Source organism: Orycteropus afer, unplaced genomic scaffold, assembly GCF_000298275.1.
Source record: "Orycteropus afer afer isolate SDZICR_OR568_19922 unplaced genomic scaffold, OryAfe1.0 scaffold00152, whole genome shotgun sequence".
Lineage (NCBI taxonomy): Eukaryota > Metazoa > Chordata > Mammalia > Tubulidentata > Orycteropodidae > Orycteropus > Orycteropus afer.
Genome location: NW_006921739.1, coordinates 309,708 through 329,883, shown reverse-complemented (window position 1 = coordinate 329,883; position 20,176 = coordinate 309,708). Strand labels below are relative to the sequence as shown.

The following is a 20,176-nucleotide window of genomic DNA, read 5'->3' as shown; positions in this document are numbered from 1 at the left end:
CTCTGGTAGCATAGTGGCTAAAGCACTTGACTGCTAACCAGAAGGCTGGTGGTTCAAACCCACCAGCCACTCCTCGGAAGGAAGGTTGGGCAAGACTCGACGGCACATGACAACAACAACAACAACAAAACTCTCTCCATTGATTTCTGTAAAACCTCCTTACTGGTTCTCTTCCCACCTCTGAGTATTCTTTCTTGGTTGATTTTGCTAGTTCCCCTTCCTCTCCTAGCCAATAAAACCTTGGTGTTCCTCAGATGCTGTCTTTAGCCCATTGCTATTCCTTTTCTAAATGTTTTTTTCATTCTCAAGCACTCTTGGGACTGCTGATGAGCCTCATATCTCTGTTTCTAATCTCATGCTTCTCCTGAAATGTCTTCACTTAATTGTCCTACAGGGCCTTCAAATTTCATGTGTCCCAAACTGTGATCATTGTATCTTTTCTCCAAACTTACCTTCCACAAACTTACTAGCCACTCTAGATACTGGTGCCACCTTAAATCATTCAACCTGGCAGTCATGCAAAGCTCTTCCCTTCCCCACCTCTAAGCACTGGGCTCAGTGCTGAGACTGAGCAGAAAAGCTAGACAGGACAAAATTCCCCTTCCATTGACAATCACCCACTAAATTCTTTGACCCTCTTCCCAATACTTTTTAATCTACCTCTTCCTTTCCATCCCTAGTGGGACTATTACAATAGATTTTTGCCTTTGGGAATCTTGTTTTCCAAGCCATTTTGCATATTGCAACTGGATGGATCTTTCAAAAATGCAAATCTCATCATGGCACCACCTACTTAACATCCTTCAGTGGCTCCTTGGTGCATCTCACATAACATCTCTCTTCTGCCAGACAAACCAGACTCTGTGTGATATGAACCCTGGTCTACCTTTATGTTTTAATCTTTGGCATTGTCTGCTCCATGCCTCCTACTCTAAGCAGATCAAGTAACATAAATAAACTATGTTGTTTCATATCCCCATGCCCTTGTATTTGATCTTCCCTTTGCCTGGAATTTTCTGATACTTCCCTCTAATATCAGTAATGGTTTCTGGTGGTTTGAGATGGGCATTATTTTATTTTAACAGTTTTATATTTTAATGAGCATTATAAAAAGCTATACTAAATATGTAAATAAATGAACAAGTAAATAACTCAAAGCAGTGTCAGTGGCTGGTCATATAATATCTTGTAACTGTTCTCATTTTGAAGGAATGGTTTGAAAAACCATCTGGGTACTTTAGTTTCTAAAAGTGTATTCTATTTCAATAAAAAAAATTTGAAAAATTCTTTCCTTATCAGTTTTGCATTCAATTCTCTTGGCTATTTTCTTATTGTTAATATTACCTGTTTACTTGTTATTTTGGGAGCTCTGGTAGTGTATTGCCTAAGGCACTTGATTGCTAACCAGAAGGCTGGCAGTTCAAACCCACCAGCCACTCCTCGGAAGGAAGGTTGGGCAATCTACTTCCGTAGTGATACTACCTCGACAACCCAAAGAGTGGTCGCTATGAGTCGGGCCCGACTCGATGGCACATAACAACAACAACAACAACACAATAACTTGTTATTTTAACTCTTTTCTCATTTTTCATGGGCTGAAAGGATACATCAGTAGAACTTGAATTGTCCCTTTCCCTGTTCATTATGCTATAAAATATTTTAAGCATTTCAGTAGCCTCCAACTATGAAGAAATTTTCAAGTTACAAAGCACTTTGAATATTTTCAATACCCAGTATTATTAAATGCTATAAAGTAATAAATGTCCAATCTGTGGGGTTTTGACTGGTCTAATTGAGAGCTGGATTTGCCATTAAGCTCATGAAACTTAAAATTTACCTTAGCAATTTTGTATACATAATTTTGTGATTTATTTTCCCCACAGATGGCCCTTAGAATTGCATAAGCTTCAGGAACCACAAAACCTAGATTTTTCCCTTGTTTAATTAGAAATACTCATCCAGAATCACTTCACTTGAAAAACATATGGCCATGACTTAACGACCCTATGCTCAGGGCTGCTCTGATTGGCCTCCTATTACTGCTCCATTATGATGCAATGTTACCTGACAATGTGTAGCAATAAGGAAGTTTACTTGTCATTATTAAGTCAGTAAATTTATCAAAAATTAGCAATAAGTCATCTTAAAAAAGTGGAAATCTTTGCATTTCAAATCAAGTTTTTAAACAACCAGTTTATTATTTATTTTAGAGTAAAATATTGTTCTCATTCATGTTAGTTTGGAAAGTGAGGGGATTATAAAATTTGCCAGCACAAGTTGTATATTATTTTGGCATGATCTTCTGAGAAAAAAAAAATTATCTCAAAATACGTATTGCTCTAGAAACAAAATCACCGATGTAAATTTGTAAATTTGAAGAACCTGACCAGTATAAATTATGTGACATTGATTGAATGGCAGATCTCTATCTCCATCTTTATATGTATTTGGAGTAAGTGAGTTAGACAGATAAAAGATATAGAAATGAAATGACAGCTTATAATGGGTAGAATTGTCTTTGGGACCTACAGTTATAGTCTGGTTTGAGTGGTGAAGTTACTCTGCTGGACAGACAGAACTCCTTACCTGGCAACCAAAGCATTGCCAAAAGAGATAGATTCATACCAGATAACGTGGGGTCATATAGCTCTTAGAGTTTAAGAAAGTAACACTTATTCTGAACATTCTCTGTGAGACAAGTGGAGATGTTTTTGAATGAGATGAATCAAAAGGTTTCTCTTAAAACTAAAGCTTTTAGCAAAGTCTAATTCCTGAGGTACCTTTGATGCTTGAAAACCAGGCAAACTATATCCATGGGCAAGTGGCAATTCCTTATCATACTGCCACAACAATTCAAACATCTTAAAAAAAAAAAAATTAAGTTTTTTTGTGCCCTATGCCCTGCTTCAAAATCATACTCCAGCACCAGTTTCAAGATAGTATTTTTTGACTCAGAGCAGGAGGTTGAGCACTAACTTGTTTGTTTAACTCAACATTCACTTTATATAAATCAGTCCTAGAAAAGTAAATCTTCCAGGATCATCCAGTGACCATAAAAATAAACTAGAGTTATACTCTCATGTCATTTACCACAGCCTAAAAGGTCTTTCTGCTAAAAGACATTTGGGAAAGTAGCCACCATGTCACTGTGTCTGTAGGAAAGGGCTGTTACTGGAAATAGAGATGGTACTGGTGGTGTTGTAAACATTCACTGCTTCTCTGGGAAAGGCTCCTACAGCCTCCTGCTCTTACGGGCCAGTGAACGTAGTTTTGGAGCACCATGTTAATGAGGCCAAAAGACCGGACTTCCCACAGTGCGAGTTGTTTCACAAAGTGAACAGATGTAGCCTTGATGACACAAACTATATGGCAATCTGAGGAAGAGTGACATCATTGTTCATAAAAGAAGACTCACTACAAAAGTAATACAACCCAAAACACATACACTATTGACACTGGGCCATTGGTGGTGGGGCAGGGCAGGGGGATGACTAGAGACTCAGGCCTTTGCAGTTGATGGTTCTTTTGACTTGTAGTTGTGGGTCACCCAGAAGACTTAGAAGAGGTGTTGCCAGGGGAAAACCTGATGAGGATAATTGTGCTGCCTGTGCAATTCAGAAGTGTGCCTGCACAGAGAAAAGGAGGTTATGCAAAGATTACCAGCTTAATCCAGGTGCCTCTCCATCTCACAGGAATATAGGGCACCACTCCTGCTCTTCGAACAAATCTTACTTAATGGCCTAACATCTTCCAAGGGGCACACTGCTAGAAAGCCAGATCTGAGCCTGGTTGCTACAGCAACACAGCATCCAGTAATGTACTGTGAGACCAGAATATGAAGATAGACACTCTCCCGAAAGCTGGTCCATGTGATGGTGGAAGCATCTGGCAGTAATTTCAGTCATGAAGTCATGCGGCATAAACTCCCCACATCACTGGCAACCATGCTGCCCATTAGGGCCTGCCCTTTTCAGAGATGCTTGGGGTATTCTTTCCATCACTGCCCCACCTCTGCAAAATGGCAGGGCAAAGCCTTCCCCAAGAACATTAAAGGAATGTGGCTATTCTAATTGTTTCACAGCTGCTATGATCTAGAAGATGTGCCTGGGTTGTGTTTAGGTTCTATGTGGTTTGCAGTCTTCCCATGCAGGATATTGTGAATATATGACTACTGGCTGCTGAGTAGACTTGAGGTTCATTGCCAAGAAGATCCTTGAAAGTGCAACACTGAAGCCTCTGCAACATGGTGATGAAAGAGGCATGTGAGCATGGTAGAGGAGCCTGATCCTCAGTCCTCCTAAAATCACAGCACCTACTTTGTTTTATCCACTTGAGTCTGAACAGTGACTCCCTCCTTGCCTTCTACTTCCTTTAAAGCAAAGAGGAGAAGAAAAAAAAAAAAAAATGAGGAGGATTTCACATCAGGATAAAGATTCAAGAATAACTCAAGGCTGATACTTTTCCCCTACCTACCCTTCCATGAGAATGAAACCATTCGAGCTGCTGGGTGATGCCTGTAAAATGCCAGCGCTCTGGATATTCATTTCTCGGGCTCCTGATTTGGCAGAGTCAACACAATAGCAAGATGTTCCTTTTCCCCTTGAAAGATTTCTGAATGAAATGCTTCTGGAGAGTTTGCTCCCTTTTGCCTCCCAGAGTCCCTGGTGCCAGAGTGAGATCATCTTTGGGAGAAAGGTTTGCTTCAGGGCCCAGCTTAGAGCTGTCCAGTCTTATTTCTGAAATCCTGCACAGGATCTGGAAGGCCCACAGAGCCTCTTCCCATCCCCACCCCAATCTTGGATGTGTGCCTTAGAGGAGTCTGAACAAAAGCTCAACCTGAAAAAGGTTTCTGGAAGGCTGGGAATCTGGCCAAAAGACCTTTTAGCTGACTCCCTTTTTTTGGTAACCTTTCACAACATTATTTAAATTTAATTGTATACAGGAGATACTCAACTGCAATGACACAAATGGATATTACACCATTAAAAACCAATATAAAATATGTTCCAAGTGATCAGTCTTCACTTTTCAACATAAGATATTGTTTATCTCTATGATTTTATCATAAAAATTTTCAAACATGAAGAAAAGTTGTAAGAATTTTATAGAGGTAAACATCCATATTCCCCTCACCTAGATTTCTCAGTTAACTTTTAGTGTACTTTATCATATATCTATCCATCTATTCATCTTCCTATTCAGTCATCAATCCCACACTTTTTTAATGTCTTTCAAAGTAAGTTGTGCACATTAGTATACTTTTCCCTAACTACTTCAATTTGCTAACTATTAATTATTCACTATTGGCTTACAGTTCTTTTCCATTTGAGGTAAAATTTATAGTCTATGTAATACACAGATCTTAAGTGAACTATTGACATATACCTGTAACCCAAACTTCAATTGAGATACACCATCAACCAGAAGGCTTCCTCATTCCCCTTGGCAGTCAATCCCCACCACCTCCTAGCCAGAGGCAACAAATGTTCTGATTTTCTTCTACCATTGATTCATTTTCCTATTCTGAAACTTTATAAACGTAATCACTCAATATGAACTCTTTTGTGTAAGGCTTCTATCACCACATAATATTTCTGAGACTCATCAATGCAGTTGCAAATATCAGTAGTTCATTTCTTTATATGAAAATATCACAATGTCTGTGCTCATTGGAGTCCATGGGTGGCATGAATGGGTAAGCATTCAACTAACTGAAAGGTTGGTGCTTTGAGATACTTCAGAAGAAAGGCCTTGTGATCTGCTTCCAAAGAAGCAGGAAACTCTATGGAGCAGTTTTCCTCTGTCCACATGGGGTTGCGATGAGTCAGAATTGACTTGAAGCCAATTGGCTTGGCTCTTTTTTGTTTTTTGCTTTTTTTGGTATATTTATTCTCCTGTTTACGGACACCTGATTTTCCAGTTTTGGGCCATTGTGAATAAAGCTACTAAGAACAATTCTGGGTAAATCATTTTGTGGTCATATCTTTTCATTTCCCTTGAGTAAATACCCCAGAGTGAAATTGTTGGATCATGGAGTGGATCATCCTTTATATTCTCATCAACAGTTTATGGGAATTCTGGTTGCCCCACATCCTCATACATATTTAGAGTTTATCAATCTTTCTAATTTTAGCTATTCTAAAGGAGCTCTGGTAGCATAGTGCCTAAGGCACTTGACTGCTAACCAAAAGGCTGGTGGTTCAAACCCACCAGCCACTCCTCGGAAGGAAGGTTGGGCAATCTACTTCTATAGTGATACCACCTTGGAAACCCAAGGAGAGGTCGCTATGAGTCGAGTCCGACTTGATGGCACATAACAACAACAACAACAACAGTGAGTAGGAAGTGACTTAAGCTATTATTTTGGCAAATTTTCCAAATAAACAAACAAACAAAAAAAAAACATGGATCAGGTCTGAAGGATAAAATAGTTGAAGGAAATCTAGAGTGGCATATGCGATACTAGAAAAGTTCACCTTATTCAAGCCCAGGTCAGGCAGCCAAAAGCTCGAAAGAATAAGAAATGGCTGAAGGAATGTGGAACAAGCAGCCAGACCAATTCTTCTGGATTACAACTCTCTCAACTACATTATAATATTAGAAAAATGTATTTAATGCTTACAAGACTACAGCATTCATTGACAAGGATAGGTACTCTTATCTCCCCACAAGCTGGCTCAGACCACAGTGTGTTCCTCAATTTGCCCCATCATGGTCAAGTCCCTTCAGCCTCATCCCTTCATAGTTGACCCAGGCCATAAAATGGAGTCATGAGCACCCAGATAATTGGAAAAAATTCCCTGCTCCTCATTTCGTCTTCCTAACACCAACCCTGGACCTGAATGAAAGCAATTAACAATTTTGATCATCAACATTGTGCTAGGCCCTATCCTAGACATTTTGTGTACATTGTCCTTTAATCCTCCCAATGATATCCTGTAAAGTTAGGTAATGATAGCTTCATGTTATAGATGTGAAACCAAGGCTCAGGGAGTTCTAGTAACTTGCCCACAGAGATAGAAGAACCAGGATTTGACTCTAAATCCTATGCTTTTTCCACTCTACCCTCCTAAGTACCCAGAGAGGAAATTGAAGGGGTTTTACTAGCTCGGTTCATGCTGAGACCAGTAGTATAAGGTGCTGCATGTCTCTCAGTCATATTTGTCCCTTTATCTTTCTTTTTTATTTTTCACTTTCTAATGTGTTTACATGGTGGGCTACCCTAAGTAGCATCAGTCTTTCAGAAGATGCAGATGTAAATGAGCTGTAGCCCTCCTCTTTGCAGCTGTAACTGTCTCAGGCTTTGGGGTTTTCTCTTTTAAGAAGGAATCATTAGCCTCTCACTTTCACTCTTCCCTTCCCCACCCCCTCAACTCCTTAGGGACTGATATCATCAGGATTTGATATGGAAGACTTGCAAAAAGCAAGGGCAACAGTTCTGATCCCTCACTGTTCCTTCCTCATGCCCTTCCTCCCATGGTTGGGAGGTAAGTGTGTCCCTCATCGTTTGACTGCATTAGTTACCTGTTCCTGAAAAGCACTAGCTTGTTCCTCAAATCCTACTGTTCGGAAATAATTGACGACATCCATCACAGCCCAGTCTGCAGGATCAGGTGGTCTTCCATTCTCCATGGAACTACAAAACAAATGTGACAGTGGTCATGGTACTGCATGTATGAATTCCAGTTCACTGGAACTATGGCCCTCTCAACCCTCAGAGATCCAGATCCCAGTCTATTCCCTTGGGACTATAATCATTCTTGGGCTCAAAAGATCATGACTCTCATTAGCTTAGTCATGCTTTCCTAATAAGCCATTAACCAAAAAAAAAAAAAAAAAGGATAAAAAAAAAAAACTCATTGCCGTCAAGTTGGTTCCAACTTATAGCAACCCCTCCTTGGGTTTCTAAGGTAGGATTACTACAGAAGTAGATTGCCCAACCTCCTTTCGAGAAGTAGCTGGTGGGTTTGAACCACCAGTCTTCTGGTTAGCAGTCAAATGCCTTAGGCACTTTGCCACCAGAGCTCCTAATAAGCCATTAGACCTTTAATATAAAGTACTTCCTCACAAAGTATATTTAAACCCAGAGACAATGACAGTAGCCCAGTGACTCCCAGTGGCCCACAGGATGATATTCATACTTCAGAGTTAAGAACAACAGGCTCTTAACAATATTTCTCAACATAGTTTTTTGTTTTATGACATTGATTCTAATCCCCACAATGTAACATCACCCTTCCCATTTCTTCTGTGTGTTTCCCATTTCTATTTGTCCTTCCTTCTTATCCCTTCCTGCCTTCTGAGTTGTATCCTTGGGCAAAAGCTGCTCTTTTGATCCCATTTGTCCAGTTGTTCTAAGGAGTATATACATCTGCAGTTTTATTGTTCACCTTACAGAACTATCTATTGCTTGGCTGAAAGTTGAACCACAGAGTGATATTCAGATTCAGATTTAGATTCAGGCTTGAAGGGTGAATAAGGGCCCAGTTTTGGGGGTTTTACCAATCTTGATCAGATCAGTAAACCTGGTCTTCTTTTATTATTTTGAGTTTGGTTCCATATTTTCTCCTACTCTATCCATATATTGTATTTATATTATAATTCCCTTCATAGTGATAGGTAGTAGTAGTCAGGCACTCTCTGATTCTTTTGATTTCAAAGTCAAGGATGCTGAGGTTCATGTGGTCTATTAGTCCTCTGGACTACTTGTTTCTATGTGTCTTTGATTTTCTTCACTCTTATTTGCTTCAGATGGAGAGATAACAATAGTAGCACCTTAAATGACTGTTCTCTAGCTTTTAAGATCTCAGTCACTACACACCACAGTAGGATGTAGAACACTGTCTTTGTAAACTATGTTATATAGGCAAGTGTTTTTGTTATAATCTCTGATTTCTTCTAGAACTCTACTCAAATATGTAGTACAGCACTTTCCACACTGGATTCAGCCAATGCTCTGAGCCATTTCTCATTTTATTATTCTTTGTGTTAAGCACAGAATTAGAAACTAAACTGATATTGTGTAAATGAATAAATGTATGATAATGAATCATTTGTATGAGAGGGTCTATTGATAATCCACCATATTTGATTTATGGAGGAGGGTAGGAAAAGTGGAATAGAGAAAGAATGGCAAAAATCTGCAGTTACTCTCACTTATTTCTATTTGGGGAATATCTGACAAGTTCCCATTTTATACAACTTGATAATTCCTGATCAAAGTAAGATATTTCTTCAACATTATTTGAGTTTGAAGAGTCAGTCCAGGTCTGGCTCTGCCACTCACTGACTTGGACTCTGGACCACTCACTCCTTCAATTTTGCCTCCTATAAAATGGCAGCAATCTAGCAGATCACAAGTCTGTGATTGACATATGAGACATCCACTAAATCATGTTTTCTATTAAGACAATCCTTACTTAGAGCCATCTACTCACTTCATTCATTCAACAAATATTAAACACTTACTGTATATCAGGTTGTTAGACGGGCACTGGGGATGCAATAGTGAGAGACTCCCTGGTACACAATTTGTGTGTATCAAATTGCTACAGGTGCTACGATAAAGAGCATACAGGAAACATAAGAGGCACAAAGAGGGGCTCGTCAATTCTGTCCTGCATGAATGAGGAGGTGGGAAAGGGGTGGGGGTGGAGATCAGGTCAGAAAAGCTTTCTTGAAGGAAGTGATCTTGAGCTTGGAGACTACATTTTCATTTTACAGGTAGAGAGAGCTACTTGAGAAAAAAGTTTGGCAGCCTAATTTGTCTGAGGGGGGAGCAAGCAGGCCAACACAACTTCAGATGCTGTTTTGGTTAACTCGAGTGCTGCTCTAACAGAAAATACCACAAATAGGTGGTTTTAACAAACAGGGATTTTTACAGTCACAGTTTTGGAGGCTAGAAGTCTGAGTTCAAAGTGTCAGCTCTAGGAGCTGGGTGAAAGCCCCTCAATCTTGGGCTTCAGCTCTGCCTCTTGCTCCCAGCTCACTGGAGCTGGAGGTTTCTCTTAACTCAGGCAGCTGCTGGCTGCTGAGGATGACAAACCCAAAGTCAGCAAGTAAAATGGCACAGTCCCAAGATTATGAAGCAACAAGGCAGGCCACTAATTCAAGTCCACCAACAGTCCCAAGATTGGCAGACAAGATGGCAGGCCATTGAGATGAAGACATGGCTACATGCAGGGACCAAGTGTGCCAAAAAGAGCTTTCTCAATGCTTCTTATTATATACTGGAATCAGATCACATCCCTAAGGCAGCTCCTCAGCTCCTCACAGTAGATACCATCACGGAGTTGATTACCAGTCTCATCATGGGGAATAACTACATCCAGCTGCCCAGCCACTCAAAACCAGGCCCAGCCAAGTTGACCCACAACTACCATAGATGCCTCTCACAACTTTGGCCTAGGCTCTGGCTTAGGCCTTCTTCACTCAAATTCTATTCTCTGGATGATTTTATCAACTCTTTTGAATTCAGTTACCTAAATCTCCTTCTCAAATCATATATATAATAGCATATTAGAATCTCTACTTGGGATTTTACCATGTGTTTTAGGCTCATCACATCTAGTATGAAGTCTCCCCTGTCCTACTATATCATTCTCCTCCCCACACCTATTATCTTCCCAAGTGAATGTCAACATTTGCTACTCAATAGCCTAAACCTTTTTTTTTTTTTTTTTTTTTATTAGGATTTGGGTGAAGATTTACAGAGTAAATTCACTTTTCATACAGCAGTTCACATATACTTTGTCTCATGTCATTGACCAAAATTTACAATGCAGCAGCTCCCCTCCCATTTCCTCTCCATAGTTACCTCCTCCCAGTGTCCATCCCTTCATATTCTTCTGCACCCTGAGCTATCTCCCTGTGCATAAGCAGCCCTTCCTTCTCCCATGATTGTTCTCTCCAGGGCGTGTGTCTACTTGAGGTAAATGTTTAACTCACATGCCTGTACTTTGTTTGGCTGGAAACCACAGTTGTGGGTTCAATTCCAGACCCGAAGGGCAGCTAGGGGCCATAGTCTCAGTGGTTACACCAGGCTCTATTGGACGAGCAAACCTGGTTCCCTCTTTTTTTTTTTTTTTTTTTTTTGCCTCCAAATGATTTTGAGTTTTGTACCACATTGTTCTCCCTCTTTATGCAGGATCTCCTACATCCCTTCCAAGTGGATGGCAGTGGTAGCTGGGCACCATCTAGTTCTTCTGGTCTCATAGTTGTATAGGTTGCAGATCGGATGGTGTACCAGTCGCTAGGACTGATTGAGCCTAAACCTTTCGTAAACAACATAAATGGTGACTATATATGTGGGTCTCACCAGATGGAATACACAGGAATAAAGTTGACTATATCTATGGAAAGAGGTGAAGTTCAATATCATCAGTCAGAACAAGGTCAGGGGCTGACTGTGGGTTGGACCATTAATTGCTCCTATGAAAATTTAAGTTGAAGCTGAAGAAAGTTAAAACAAGACCATTAGGGCCAAAATATGACCTTGAGTATATCCCACTTGAATTTAAAGACCAGCTGAAGAAGAGATTTGATGCATTAAACACCAGTAACCAAAGACCAAATTGTGGGATAACATCAAGAACATCACGCATGAAGAAAGCAAAAGGTCATTAAAGAGACAGGAAAGGAAGAGAAGACCAAAATGGATGGCAGAAGAGACTCTGAAACTTGTCCTTGAAAGGAGAATAGCTAAAGTGAATGGAAGAGTTAATGAAGAAAAAGATCTGAACAGAAGATTTCAAAGGGCAGCCTGAGAGGCCAAAGTAAAGTATTACAATGGAAAGTGCAAAGACCTGTAGATGGAAAATCAAAGTGGAAGAAGACACTCAGCATTTCTCAAGCTGAAAAACTGAAGAAAAAATTCAAGCCTCAAGTTGCAATACCAATTCTAATGACACAATATTGAACAATGCAGGAAGTATCAAAAGAGGATGGAAGGAATACATAGAGTTCCTGTATCAAAAAGAATGGATTGACATTCAGCCATTTTCATAGAGAGCATATGATCAAAAACCAATGTTACTGAAGGAAGAAGTCCAAGCTGCATTGAAGGAACTGGTAAAAACAAGGGTCCCGGAATTTATGGAATACTCATTGAGATGTTTCAACAAATGCACTAGAAGTGCTCACCTGTTTATGCCAAGAAATTTGGAAGACAGCCATCTGGCCAACCAACTGTAAATGATCCATATTTGTACCCATTCCAAAGAAAGGTGATCCAACAGAATGTGGAAATCATAGAACAATGTCATTAATATCACATACAAGTAAAATTTTGCTGAAGGTAATTCAAAAAATGGTTGCAGCAGTACATTGACAGAGAACTGCCAGAAGTTCAAGCTGGATTCAGAAGAGGACATGATATAAGAGATATCATTGCTGATGTCAAATAAATCATGGCTGAAAGCAAGGAATACCAGAAAAAGGTTTACTTGTGTTTTATTGACTATGTAAAGGATTTCAGCTGTGTGGATCATAACAAATTATGGATAACACTGCAAAGAATGGGAATTCCAAAACACTTCATTGTACTCATGAGGAAGCTTTATATAGACCAAGAGGCAGATGTTTGAACAGAACAAGAGAATACTGTATGGTTTAAAATCAGGAAGAGTGTGCATCAGGGTTGTAGCCCTTCACCATATTTAACCAATCTCTCTGCTGAGCAAATAATCAGAGAAGCCAGATTATATGAAGAATGCAGCATCAGGATTAGAGAAGACTCATTAACAATCTATGATATACAGATGACACAACTTTGCATATTGAGAATGAAGAAGACTTGAAGCACTTACTGATGAAGATCCAAGACTACAGCCTTCAATATAGATTACACCTCAACATAAAGAAAACAAAAATCCTCACAACTGGACCAACAAGCAACATTTTGATAAATGGAGAAAAGATTGAAATTGTTAAGGATTTCACTTTACTTGGATCCACAATCAACACTCCTGGAAGCAGCAGTCAAGAAATCAGTCATCGTATTGCATTGGGCAAATCTGCTGCAAAAGATCTCTTCAAAGTGTTTAAGATCAAAGATGTCACTTTGAAGCCTAAGGTTCACCTGACCCAAGACATGGTATTTTCAATAGCTTCATATGCATGTGAGATCTGGGCAATGAATAAGGAAGACTGCAGAAAAACTGATGCTTTTGAATTGTGTTGGCAAAGAATATTGAAGGTGCCATGGACTGTTAGAAGAACTAACAAATATATCTTGGAGGAAGTACAACCAAAATGTTCTTTAGAATGAGAATGGCCAGACTTCATCTCTCGCATATTGTCAGAAAGGACCGGTTCCTGGAGAAGGGTATCATGCTGGGTAAAATAGAGGGTCAGCAAAAAAGGTGAAGAGCCCCAGTGAGATACATTGTCATAGTGGCTGAATTATGTGCTCAAGCATAGCAATGACTGTGGGAATGGTGCAGGACCGGGTGGTGTTTCCTTCTGTTGTAGACAGAGTCACTATGAGTTGGAACTGACTTGGTGACACCCAATAACAACAGCCCAAACCAGAGTCCCGCCAGTAACCCAGCTCCCTTCTCTGTTACTTACGTCAATCAACAAGTCCTCCTAAAAAGCACCTGAATCTGTCCTATTTTTCTCCACCAATACTGCTACTTCTTTTGTTCAAACCCTGTGGTTTACTGTAGAACCTTGTATCTTATCTCCCAATCTTAAGACTTGCTCCCTTTCAAACACTTCTCTACACAATCCAAGGTGAGGATTTGCCTCATCATCTTGTTCCTCTACATAAAATCTTTCAAAGACTTTCTACTGGTCTAAAGATAGGAAGCACTTTAGGAGAAAGCCTGGCCCACTTCTCCAGCTAGGAACATGTTGGTGAGGAAAGCAGGTATAGTCCTTACTTTTATGGACCCCACAATCCTGTGGTAATAGACATTGGTCAAATAATCATATAATTAAATGCACAACTGCATATTGTGGTAAATGGTATGAAAAACAGGTATACAGTGCTATGAAGTATAAGTATCTGTACTACGATAGGATGTTGTTGTTGTTGTTATGTGCCATAGAGTCGGACCCAACTCATAGCAACCTTGCCTCCTTGGTTTTCCAAGGCAGTATCACTATGGAAGTAGATCGCCCCATCTTCCTTCCAAGGAGTGGCTGGTGGGTTTGAACCAAAACCAAAAAACAAACTCACTGCCATTGAGTGGGTTCCAACTCATAGTGACCCCTCCTTGGGTTTCTGAGGTGGTATCTCTATGGAAGTAGATTGCCCAGTCTTCCTTCCAAGGAGTGGCTGGTGGGTTTGAACCACGAGCCTTCTGGTTAGCAGTCAAGTACCTTAGGCACTACACTACCAGAGCTCCCTTTGATGGAATAGGGGAAGCTTTCCTGTGCAAATTTCTTTTGAAGTGAGGTCTAATTATATGAATCTAGAAGCTAACTATATGAAAAGGTCAGGTGTAGATTATTCCAGGCTCTGGGGCAAGAGTATGTAGAGCAAAGGGAGTCATGCAAATCTGAAAGCCCACATTAAGGATTCTGGATTTGTGTCTAAGAGCAATAGGAAGCTGTTGAATGATCTTATATAAAGAGAGTGACCTGATCAGATTTGCATTTTGAAAAAGAGGATATTGGAGAGAAGCCAGAGGGGAAGAAAGCTACCAATTAGAAGTCTATTCATTCATCTAGGCAAGAGATCATGGTGACTCAGACTAGAGTGGAGGCTATGGAAAAAGAGAAAAGTGTGTGGATATTTGATAAATAAAATCAACATGAATTAATGAAGTGTTTGACATGGAGAATGAAAGCAATGGGAATATCAAAGACAACTTTTAGGTATCCAGCCTGTGGAACTGAAGCAATGGTGCTATCTTCATTGGAATGGCACCATCAGGTTTAGTTGGACACATTGAACTCAGGGTTTCATTTATATTAAAATAGAGATTTATTATGCCAGAAATTCAAGTCATTCAGATGAGGATGTGCTGATGTCAGATAGAGTTTAGCAGAGACTACCAGAAAGCTGTTTACCTGTGTTTTATTGACTACACAAAGGCATTTGACTGTATGGATTATAAATAATGGATATTGTCATGAAAAATGGGAATTTCAGAACACTTAACTGTATTCATGCGGAACTTGTACATAGACCAAGAGGCAGCTGTTTGAACAGAACAAGGGGATACTGTGTGGTTTAAAATCTGGCAAGGTGTGTGTTAGGATTGTATCCTTTCACCATACTTATTCAATCTGTATGCTGAGCAAATAATCTGAGAGGCTAGGCTACATGAAGAAGAACACAGCATCAAGACTGGAGGAAACTCATTAACAACCTGCAACATCCAGGCGACACAACCTTCCTTGCTGAAAATGAAGAGGACTTGCAGCACTTACTGATGAAGATAAGAAACTACAATTTTCAGTATGGATTACACCTCAAGACAAGGAAAACAAAAATCCTCACAATTGGATCAATAAGCAACATGATAAATGAAGAAAAGACTGAAGTTGTCAAGAATTTCACTTTACTTGGAACAACAATCAATGTCCATGGAAACATCAGTGAAGGAATCAAATGATGTATTGCATTGGGCAAATCTGCTTCAAAAGACCTCTTTAAAATATTAAAAAGCAAAAATGCCACTTTGATAATTAAGGTGCACCTGAACCTAGCAATGGTATTTTCAATTGCCTCATATACGTGCAAAAGCTGGACAATGAAAGAGCCAACCAAAGAAGAATAGAAGCATTTGAATTGTGGGGTTGGCAAAGAATACTGAGTGTACCATGGACTGCCAGAAGAACAAACAAAGCTGCTTGGAGGAGGTACAGCCAGAATGCTCCTTAGAAGCAAAGGCTTCATTTTGCTTACTTTGGACATGTTATCAGGAAGGACCAATCCCTGGAGAAGGACATCATGCTTGTACAGTAGAGGGTCAGTGAAGAAGAGGAAGACTCTCAATGAGATGGAATGACACAGTGACTGGGACAATGGGCTCAAACATACCTACTATAGTGAGGACGAAGCAGGACTGGGCAATGTTTCATTCTGTTGTACATAATGGCACTACAAGTTAGAGTCAACTTGGTGGCACCAAACAATATAAGAGTCTGGAGTGTAAAGCAGAAGAGTGAGCTAAAGATACACACTTGGAAAACAGTGGTGTTTAGATGGTGATCAAAGCCTTGCGTGAGGTAAGAAGAGAATTAGGCCTAGAAACTGAACTCACTCCTGTGGCTTCCAGCCAAAAAATAGACAGGCAAATGGAGTGAACATTTACATCAGATGGATACACTCCTTGGAGTGATCAATTGTGAGAGAACAGAAGAGCAGTGTTTGCACAGGAAGACAGATGGGGATAGGTTGGGGGAGGCTGGAATACATGGGAAAGGAAGGACACAGGGAAGAAGTAACTATGGGGAGGAAGTGGGAAGAGAGCTGTTAAATTGTGGGGAATTGCAGTCAATGTCATGAAACAAAATGTGCGTGAAATGCTGTATGGAAAATGAATTTGCTCTGTAAATTTTTACCCAAATCACAAAAAAATAAATAAATGAAAAAAGGGGGAAAATGCCAATAAAAACATTATCACAACAACAACAAAAAAGAGAATTAGGCCTAGAACTAACCCTTGGAAAGGTTCAACATTTAGTGAGTACTGAAAAGATTCGTGTTCCTTTAATGGAAATGAAATTGCCCAGATATGGGGGATTCTTGAAGGTCTTCAAACACATAAAAGTCAAGGGTCAGGCTATAGCTCTGCATCACCCTCAGCATCAAGTTTTCCTCATAGAAGGAGCCTAAAATATTTGTTTAAAAAACAAACTCTGTGCTTGTCAAAGAAAAGGGACTCACTGATCAGGTGGCAAACATACTTAATTTTAAAATATTTACAGTCAATGCTTACTGGTAAGAAGTGTTTTTCCTTTTTGGGATTAGAAGTTGTGAATCTATAAAACCCCTATATATATAGATATACACACTTTCCACTTAAAGACAATAGTCATGGGGGACAAAGAAGTATTTTTCACCCTAACATGGTCAAACATTGATTATATATTTTAAAACCAATACTGTTATTTAAAATCAACACGGAATAGGTCTTTAAAAAACTATCCACATGCTGGAATTTTCCATCATCCCATTAACACAGGCAACTGTGAGCTAACATTGGGGACTTTCTTCAAGATACTATCTTCCTTCTCTTTCTTGCTTAAGGTGGGCTTAAAGAATATTTGGAAAAGTGTTCAATGTTAAAAAAAAAAAACCTTAAGTTTTCTAATCCGCTTATTTAAACTAGTGAGCATAGAGTACCAACAGGTACCTTTTTAAGGTCCCCAGAAAACACATGAATTCAATTTCTGGTGCAGTGCTTAAGACATTTGACTGCTAACCAGAAGGTCAGCGGTTCAAACCCAGAGGGAGTGGGGGAGGATGGTGATGCCACTGTACAGTTCTTCCCCACATTACCTGACATTGCTTTTCACCTGACATTGCTTTCTTCCTGCCAGAAGCTGTGGTCAATCTACTTCCATAGAGATACCACCTCAGAAACCCAAGGAGGGGTCACTATGAGTCGGAACCCACTCAATGGCAGTGAGTTTGTTTTTTGGTTTTGGTTCAAACCCACCAGCCACTCCTTGGAAGGAAGACTGGGGAATCTACTTCCATAGAGATACCACCTCAGAAACCCAAGGAGGGGTCACTATGAGTTGGAACCCACTCAATGGCAGTGAGCCTGTTCAGGGTGGGATGTATCTGCAGCCCCTCTTTGATGGAGGGTGTGACTCAAGTCACCACCCTTAGCCCTTGGGGATATATATATATATATATATATATGAATGTTCTGGGAAAGTTTGCTCTATTACTCTAGTTCTGCATTTGGTTCGTCATCATCTCACCCCTGGAATACAGCCATCATCTGGCCCACTGATTTGGGTTTGCCAACTCCTGTAACCACATGCATTGGGAGAATTCTCTAGATCTACCCATAGACCTGAGACTTGCCAGCCTGCCAGCCTGCCAGCCTCCCAGCCTCCACCACCACCATATGAGCAGTTCTCCTAATTTCCTCTCGATTCTAGTGTTATTCAGAGTTAGCTGTTTACGTGCCTGCTGTCCCTCACCAGATCTCCTGCTCCTTGAGCGCAGAGTCTGTGAGTTCTATAAAATGTTACAGCCAAATACAGAACCCTAAGACAGGAGGGAGATTATTGAAGGGTGGAGGAGGACTTGATGTCAGAGATGATTGAGTGGTATGGCAGTCTGGAAAAGTTGGACATTTGGGACATCCTTAACCTCTGCCTCATAGGGACTGACCTTGTGCTGATATTTCTGAAAGAAATTATTCAAGCTGATGGGAAGCTCTCCTGATTCTTCTTCTGCTGGGATATAACATTATTACTTGCATAATCCTGAGATATCCCTAAGTACTAGCAATGTAGCAGAGAAGAAAGACTTTGTACAACTATGGACAGTGCACCATAAAGAACAGGAGAAATGATCAGGAGAAATGTAGAACTGGGTGCTCTCTCATGATTAGGGTACATAAGAAGAGACAAGGGTTTATAAACCAATCAATACATTTAATGATTTATCCATCTCAGTCCTGAAAGCAAATAACTTAGAAGAGAAAAATCACATCAGACTACTCAAATCCTAGGAAGAAAAGCCTACGTAACTTCATCTTTATAGCTCTCCAGCACCTAGCATACATCTGACTGGCACATAGCAGATACACAGCAAAGGTCTGTTATGTTAATATACTAAGTACCAGAGGGTATTCCAGCCTATAATATGCTTTTCACACATTTCCTGACAGTAGCCTCCCAACTCCTTGTGAACTGGATACTGTAACCCCCTTTTGGAGGTGAGGAAACTAAGGCTCAGAAAGGTAAAACAACTCACCCCAAATCATATAGTAGATAAAGCCAGGATTTTGTTGTTGTTGTTGTTATTTGCCGTGACCCCTCCTTGGGTTTCCGAGGCAGTATCACTACAGAAGTAGGATTGCCCAACCTTCCTTCCGAGGAGTGGCTGGTGGGTTTGAACCGCCAGCCTTCTGGTTAGCAGTCAAGTGCCTTAGGCACTATGCTACCAGAACTCCTTTAAAGCCAGGATTAGAACCCAGATATGCTTAACTGTAAATCTATGCTTTTGCCACTAACTTATTCATTGATTCTACAAATACTTACTGAAAGCTGACTGGTTCAGTACTGAGAAAGATGCAGAATTACAACAGTAGAGAACACACAGACTCTGCGCTCAAGGAGCAGGAGATCTGGTGAGGGACAGCAGGCCCGTAAACAGCTAACTCTGAATAACACTAGAATCGAGAGGAAACAAGGTGCTATTTAGGATGCACGCAATGAAATTCTGCTGCAGCAGGAAACTGGAAGACTTTGAACGGCAATATTGAAAGGCATTTTTTGCTCCACACACACCCTAAGCTAGGCCCTGAGAGGAGGGCAATGGCTTGCAGAGGCACGTATGTGCAGGTATATACCATCTCTTCTTGATTGTCTGTATTAATGCATGATGAATGATTTTGCTGGGTCCTTCCAGCAAGTTCAGCAACATTTTTAAGCAGAATGCTTGAGATGAGCCAAGGGATCATGATGGTGGGAAGGCAAGGGAAGCCAGACTTCCAAGGCCAAATAATATCCAACATGAGAATATTTTGGAGGATGGAGTTTAAATGTCATCTTCCTTTCTGGGAAAGCAATACTTCTCCTCAAGATATCTGTGACCAAGGCTGAACTGGTAGGTATGTCTATGAAGCAGGGAGTGTACCCAAGAACATATATAGGATTGGCAGACAATGGTACTATAAGTTTATGTGTATGATCTGAATTCCCAGATCTGACAAGGGGCAAGATTGTAGTCACTGCTTGGTCACAGCCAGCTATCCAGAGGGACTGAGTAGTTGAACCTGTGGGCTCAGTACCATAGTTGCAGGGGACATAAAGCTCAATTGGCATAACATACTACACAAAACATTGTTCCACCTCCTATTTTGGCAAGAAGCAATTGGGATCTTAAAAGCTTGGAAGCTGCCATCTAGATGCAATGATGGGTCTCTCCTCATCCAGAGCAAAGAAGAATGAAGAAAACCAAAAATTCTTGGAAACAATTAGTCCTAGCAACTGGTACACCATCTGATCTGCAGCCTATATGACTATGAGACCA

At 40.3% G+C, this 20,176-nt stretch overlaps 1 protein-coding gene across 1 annotated transcript in view; it reads right to left on the bottom strand.

Annotated features, from left to right (window-relative positions):
* Positions 1-20,176, bottom strand: part of SAMD13 (sterile alpha motif domain containing 13) — a 97,473-nt gene that overhangs the window by 8,241 nt on the left and 69,056 nt on the right. Inside the window, exon 4 of the mRNA XM_042781692.1 lies at positions 7,525-7,636. Within this exon, the coding sequence (XP_042637626.1) occupies positions 7,525-7,636 (112 nt within the window). The remainder of the gene's footprint in view (positions 1-7,524; positions 7,637-20,176) is intronic.